General features: G+C 61.8%; 1 protein-coding gene across 2 annotated transcripts in view; it reads right to left on the bottom strand.

Moving 5' to 3' along the window:
* SLC12A7 (solute carrier family 12 member 7) overlaps positions 1-7,220 on the bottom strand; it is a 56,699-nt gene that overhangs the window by 11,162 nt on the left and 38,317 nt on the right. For both annotated transcript variants that reach the window (XM_017515935.2, XM_017515936.2), the window contains exons 18-20: positions 2,626-2,821; positions 2,073-2,242; positions 1,843-1,974 (exon numbers count right to left, since the gene is read on the bottom strand). In XM_017515935.2, coding sequence (XP_017371424.1) covers positions 1,843-1,974; positions 2,073-2,242; positions 2,626-2,821 — 498 coding nt within the window. The remainder of the gene's footprint in view (positions 1-1,842; positions 1,975-2,072; positions 2,243-2,625; positions 2,822-7,220) is intronic.

The raw sequence follows: 7,220 nt of genomic DNA, 5'->3' as shown, positions 1-7,220 counted from the left end.
GAAAATAAATTAGCCCACATGGTGACGCACACCTGTAGTCTCTCAGCTACTTGGGAGGCTGAGGCAGGAGAATTGCCTGAACCCAGGAGGCGGAGATTGCAGCGAGCTGAGATGGCACCACTGCACTTCAGCCTGGGGGACAGAGTGAGACTCTGTCTCAAAAATTTAAAACAAAATAAAACAGCATGCCAGGCTGAATGGCAGCGGCCCGTGGGCTCCTTTCTAGCCAGGTGACACTTGTCCCTAGTGGCAGGGCCATGGAGAGGGGGAGCCCCAGCCCTGCCAGGAGACATGGCCAGGAGCGTGGGGGCACTGGGAGCTCCAGGTTCCCGGGCTTCAGCGCTAGTGACCCCTGCTCAGCAGCTGGTGAGCTGCCGCTGGCACCACGGGGGTGCTGGGGGTGCTGGGTGTGCTGGAGCCACAGACTCACTGTGCCCGCTTCCTCTGGCCCCCATGGCCGCCCCGCCTGGCCTCCGGGCAGGGCTGTTCTCCCAGGCAGGATTTTGTTACTATTTCACTAGCCGTGTCATGACCTGGAGATAACGTTATTCGTACAACTACTAGAACCGATAATAACCCTACAGCCTTGAAACCATAAAGCCTCGTCCAAACGAGAAGCTCCAGCCATCGTCCCCAAAGACATGGCTGTGTGGAACCGAAGCCCAGCGTAGAAAACCAGGGAGAAAAACCCAGCACAATGCATGCCCGCGCCCCTCGGACTAGGAAAGGTCCCACAGGGCAAGAGGAAGCACAGCCGCATAGGACAACCGCGCTCCACGGGAGCTGACGCAGAAACACAGAAGCAGCTGCACCAGGCCTCACTCACAGCCAGACAAACCAGGAGCAGGTGCTCGGGGCCTCCGCCATGCCCAGGGCTGAGGGGCCAGGGAGCCTGCACCGCCCAGGCTCTGCAGCGGCACGGCCAGCTTCCGGGGGACAGCGTGGCCGTCTCTATCCAGCATTATTCTTCCCAGCATCCCCACCGCCACGAGTCCAGGCCACCGAGGGCCAGCAAAACCGTGCGCCAGGGTCACAGGAGCCACAAGAAACCGGGCCTTGGCAGAATCTGAGCTCACGGTGAGAGCTGTCGGGGTGACCCACGAGGTCAGAGCCCATAGAGTCCCGGGACCACCAGCAGGACTGGAGGGGAAGGCACAGCCGCGGACTGGGGTGGGCTGGCAGGAAGCAGGCACGGCTCCACCCAGCACAAGCGGTCAACCCGACCCCCAGGCTCCAGAGCCCCAGGCTTGGGGGCTGGGAGCAAGCGCTCCGACCGTCAACTCCCCAGGTGTGAAGGGTGGGACAAGTCTCTGTCCAGGCCCTGCCTGCAGCTGACCCAAGGCCTGTCTGTCCTATGTCACGGCCGCACCCCGGCCTCACTGACCAGTGCCCTTCTCCCCGGTCCCAACTGCTGACGTGTGGCTTCCAGCTGTGGGACGATGAGCCTGTCTGGGGAGAGCACCCAAGATGGGAGGTGCTCAGAGGTGCACCCCACCATGGTGAACACCACTGAGACGTGAGGTCCGGTACAGAACCCAGTCCTGGAAGGGGGCCCCGGCCAAGGAGGACACAGGACCACGGGGGACATGGAGGAGCCGACGCCTGTTCCAGGGCAGCACCCACACCCAGGCTACTCGAGATGTCAACAAGGAACATGCGGGCTCTGTGCTTCCTGTGACGTCCTCGCACTCCCAGGACCAAGCCGCCTCCACCACCCCACAAGGCCTGGCAGCCCGCCAATCACCACCACCTTCTCCTCCCCACCTCCTCCCCCTCCCCCTCCACCTCACGAGGCCCACAGCCCTCCCCCTCATCCCCTGCCCTCAAGCCCGCAGGCCTCACCATCTCCACCACCTCCACCTCGGCACTGATGCGCAGGTGGTACAGGAACATCTGCAGGTCTTTCTTCATCTGGATGCTGTTGTCGTCCACCTGGGCCACCGTGAAGATGCGCATCCGGCACTTCCTCCACACCTGGAGATGGAGCGGGCGTGGCTGCGGGGCCTGGGAGGAGCCCCCGCCTGCCCTGGCCCGAGGCGCGTCCCCATCCCCGTGCCCACAGCGCACCCCACCTTGTGCTGGCGCAGCAGGAAGGGCAGCAGCATGAGCATGCCGCCGTCATGCACAATCCACCACACGTCTATGTGGCCCCCGCTGAAGCGCTCCTGGTTTTGCGGGAAAGTGTCGATGTTCTTGGCTACCAGCAAAGCCTGGTGCGCGGCGGTGGTGTCACGGACGGTGTCTGCGGAGAGAGGCAGCCACTGGCAGGTCATCTGAGGCCAGGGCGAGGGGGAGGCCTTGGGGGAGCCATATGGCCTCCCCCGACTTTCCCAGCTGGTGCAGACGCCGTCAGGGCGAGGTGGGCAGGGTCCCCGCAGAGCCCCACCCTCCCTCCATCAGCTCCTCCAAAGCCCAGGCATAGACCCACAGCAGAGCTGCCTGCTGGTCACTGCCCAGGACACCCCTGCCCCAGCGGGGCTCCAGGAGAATGGGAGGGAGGGCCTGGACACTTTCAGATGGCTGCTCCCAGGGCTAAGAGCATACACCCTCAGGCCCATCAGGACCTGACAGCACACAGGCCTGGGGCCGCTGAGGGGACCCCAAGGAGACGCCGGCCACACCTACCCACAAAGTTTTTCCAGGAGAAGGGGTTGTCCTCCTGCTTCCAGGACGCAGGCCAGGCCATGAGCACTGTGTTGTGCTTGAGACCCCCCAGGCCGGCCGACTGGATGAGGTGGGACATGCCGTCCCGCAGGCTGAACGAGACCACCAGCTGGCAGAAGCCCTTGGTCTTCTCCGCGCTCATCAGAGACCGGATGTTCTGTGGGACACAGGACAGGTCAATGCCATGGCCTCCAAGGAGCAACAGGGCGCGCGGACCCACACCCACCACGCACGGTGGCGAGGGCACCCCCACCCCCACCGTGAGCCCAGCAGGAGGGAAGGCCTGAAGGCTCCACAGTGAGCCATGGCGCTCCGGGCTGCTGCACACGTGTCGTGTATCCACACACCAGAGAGAAAGAGCATGTATGCCTGATGCCACGTGCAGGTGATGCGGAGACTGCTCTGGACACACAGCACCAGGCAGTTCTTTGGGGGATCCAAAGCGTCCCAGCCACACCTCCCACTTTACTTGGATGCTCTGGGCCAGGTTGATACACCTGGTGAGTCAGAAACATCCGAGAATGGATCAAATTAGCAACTCTTCAAAGGGAGACCGTGGAGTTTAAGATGAAGCATCGTACGAACAACAAGGGGCCAGGGGTCACTGGCATGTGCAGTCTCCTCCCAGGGGCGTCTGGGAGGCCACAGAATGGAGCGGCTGGACTCCATGGGGCCTTCGAGGACTAAAGCCAAGCGCATGTGGACACAGGCTTCCCGCCCCCGACCTTCCAGTGACCTCAGGCCTTGGAACCGCAGCCCGCCCTGGTGGGTCTCAGCCTTGTGAGGTTACAGAGGCCCCTTCCTGCCTGATTCTCCCTCTCAGAGCGAACGTGCCTCTCCCCGGAGGTCCCCTGCTGTGTTTTGCTATAAGTGGCTCCTCACAGACAGGGCACTTTTGTCCACGACAGACCAGACCCCACGTCGCACTGCCTTCTGGTTTGGATGCTTAGAGGATGATTTGGGAGCTCGCAGCAGTGAGATTTATGTGAGACTTGGGACTCACTCGGGGTGGGTCTGTGCAGGGTTGAGACTTCAGGGGACGCTGGGCTGGGGTGAACATGCTGTATGCAAGGGGCAGGTAGAATTTCTCGGCCCAGAGCACAATCACACTGGGGCGCATGGTGGCCCCCAAAAAAGGACACCCACATCCCAGCCCCGGGAACCTGAGAATGCAACCGTATTTGGGAAAACTCTTTGTGGATGTATTTTAGAATCTTGTACTGAAGGTATGATCTTGAGAGCGTGTCCTGGATCAGAGTGGGCCTGACGCCAACCACAAGTGGCCTTACAGGATGAAGGCAGGAGGAGCCTCGGACGGAGGAGAGGAGGCTGCATGGAGGCGGAGGCAGGGGCAGGGTGACCGACGCCCAGGGTCACCTGGGGCCCCAGGAGCTGGAGGAGGTGGGAGACTCCTCCCGGGAGATACAGAGGCAGCATGGCCCGCCGTCTCCTTCATTCAGACTTGTGGGCTCCAGAGCTGGAGAGCAGAGGCTCTTTGCTGTGAGCTGTGTGGTCTGTGTCCCGTCACAGCATCCCCAGACCACTCAGGGAGCAGAGCCACCGCCCTGCCTCCTTTGCTGAGATTCCAGCGGCCCCTACATCAGCCTGGCTGGTGTCCTCACCCTGTGCTCCAGCTCACCCTGGGGCTCCACCAGCACTTCACACACAAAAGAAAACAATAGCCGATGTTCTCCCACAGCCCCGCTCCTCCTCGGGCACCCCCGCCCTCACCCTACTCTCTAGACACCTCCACCTTCTGCCCAGCCACCAGGGGCCAGATGGGACAGGGTGCAGGGCTGGCAGACATGCTACTTTTGGGACTTTTGCTCAGGTCAGAAAAGGTGTGAACACGCTACCCCAAAGGGGCACCAGCCAGTGAGCAGAGGCAGGGGCAGAGACCCCAGAGAAGTAGGGGCCACAGAGGCAGAGGCCCCAGAGAGGTGGGGGCCACAGAGAGGCAGAGACCTTAGAGAGGCGGGCCCCAGAGAGGCAGAGATTGGCTGGAAGCAGAGGCTTCGGGGTGGACACAGCGAGCCACAGCGAGCCTGGGCAGGAAGGCACAGGGAAGCGCCCGTGTCAGGGGTCACATGGGAAGAAGGCAGGAAGCGCAGCTGTCTCAGCAAACGCCACACAGCGGCCCCTTTATGTGGCTGCTGCTCATCCCCCTGAGACCCTCTGCAGGGCGATCCCAGCTCTCTGTTCCTACGCCCCCAACTGGCCGGAGACCAGGGCCCAGGGAAATGGCTATTGAGGATCAGCCGAGTTTGGACGCACCCACTCGAGGGGCCCTGACGGTCTCAAGGTGCTGGTGCCACGTGATGGGGGCCACTTCCCACATGGCTGGTTGCTGTACTCCCCCCACATGCCGGCCCCGAGGAGTCAGAGCTGGTGATCTCCTATCCTCGGGCCTCTCTGCTGGGAAAAACACCTTGCAGGATTGCAGGGCTTCAGGAGGACGTGGCACTGCCCTGGCAGGAGCTCAGTGTTGTGCTAGGGGACCCTGTGACCACCAGTCCCCACATGAGCCAGGCACACCAGCCAGAGGACCTCCACGAAGACAGATCTCGGCCTGGAGGACAATGGGCCCTTTACGAGGCAGGGAGGCAAGGGTGTCAGCGGCTTCGGACTCCGTTCCACATCCCTCAGTGCCACACAGAACAGAGCAGGGAGGGCACGTGAGCCTCCCTGGCAACTGGATGGATGAGTCACGAACCTGTGTGCTTTTAGAGAAATTTCTACGCTTTTAAAAGCCTTGCCCGGGCCGGGTGCAGTGACTCACTGACCAGTAATCCTAGCACTTTGGGAGACTGAAACAAGACGGATCACTTGAGCTCAGGAGTTCAAAACCAGCCTGACCAACGTGGCGAAACCCTGTCTCTACTAAAAGTACAAAAATTAGCCAGATGTGGTGGCGGGCACCTGTAGTCCCAGCTACTCAGGAGACTGAGGCAGGAGAATCGCTTGGACCCAGTAAGCCGAGGCTGCAGTGAGCCGGGATCATGCCACTACACTCCAGCCTGAGCGACAAAGCAAGACTCCGTTTCAAAAAACAAACAAAAATTTTAAAAATTAAAAATAAATTAATAAAAAAAGACTTGCCCAGATTTCTCTAATTTTACACTAACTTAGCCAGGATGGACGTGAGCACAGCTCTCCAGGGCAGGGCAGCCCCAGGGAAGGCGGGGCCTGCGGCTGCCTCCAGCCCTCGACAATGGAGCTGAGTCAGTCAAAGGCTCCCTGAGAGCAGGGGGGGCAGCAAGGGCTCAGTCTCCCATCCTCGAGAGCAGGCTCCTGGCTGAGGCTGCCCCAGGCCCCGCAGCTGAAGGGCTCCGTGACGGAGATGACCTGTGAGCTGCGTTAAATGTGAATGGAGAGTGAGAGTGGCTTTTCCCATGGCAGTGATGACCGTGGCAAAGCATGGCAGAGGGTCCCGCCGTCTACTCAATACCTGCCCTGTCCCTCATAGGCACAAACACGCCCTCACATGCCGCCATGGACACCTGATGGTGCCAGGACTCTTAGAACCCACACCAGCTCCGGGATTCCTCCTAAGAGGACCCCAGCATGGGATAAGATACACGGAAACGGACACATGGATGCCAGGACTGCAAACGGCCTCCTGAAAACCAAGATGCCGAAATCCACGGGTTCACAGTCAGTGGCAGCCAATGCCTGAACCCGTGGTGAGCCATGACGCCACCATCAGGGAAAGAAAAGGCCCAGTGAATCTCCGGTCTTCCCTGGAGAAGCTAACCTGCGGAGCAGCCCAGAGAGAACCTGGCCATCCACGCGGCCTAGATTGCAGGAGGAGAGAGGCAGGCCACCATTTCCCACCTCTGTGGGATCCGGGCCCCAGGCCACTGCCATCTGACGCTGCTACCATCCCACACGCCCAGAGCCCCTCAAGTGGCACTCCCACCCCCAGGCTGAGTGGCCTGGATCTGAAGGACCCGAGTGTGGCTGTAGCTGTGCAAACAGACAGCAGGGCCGGCCAAAGATGCCTGGACGCACCCACAGGCCCCAGGGGAGCCTGCAGCAGGGAGCTGGCTCCCAACCCCCACGGAGAACGGAGGGCACCTGCCCGGGGCGGACCTCGACTTCCACACACGAGGGGGAAGAGCAGCCGATGGTGGCACCGAGCACCCCCGTCCCTCCTCACAGAGATCTAGGTAGGCAGAACTTCGGCGGCACAGGGGCGTCACGGTCACGCGGCCCCCCGCGAGCTTTGACAGTGGAACCATGACTGCGGCTCTGGACCGGGCTCGACTCGCCCGTGTGGGGAGCAGGCAGTTCCAGGGTTCACCCCGGGAAAGCTAACGATACTCAGCGCCTCCTCTCAAGCTTTCCGCGACGCCGCTGGCGCTCCTAGGCTTCAGTGCGCTGCCCGCCCTCCCACCTCAGGTGTGGGCGCCTGCTCACTGTGAGCTCAAAGCCACCGCCACGGCTGACACGCAACAGCCACACGCCCACGTGGGAAAAGGGCTCGGGTCCAGCCTCCGCCCCGCCCACCCCTTCAGCCCGTCCCGCCGCGACCACGCCCACCCTCAGCCCGCCCC

Source organism: Cebus imitator, unplaced genomic scaffold, assembly GCF_001604975.1.
Source record: "Cebus imitator isolate Cc_AM_T3 unplaced genomic scaffold, Cebus_imitator-1.0 Scaffold567, whole genome shotgun sequence".
Taxonomy (NCBI): Eukaryota; Metazoa; Chordata; class Mammalia; order Primates; family Cebidae; genus Cebus; species Cebus imitator.
Note: the sequence above shows the minus strand (reverse complement) of the source record. Positions and strands in the feature narration are given on the sequence as shown.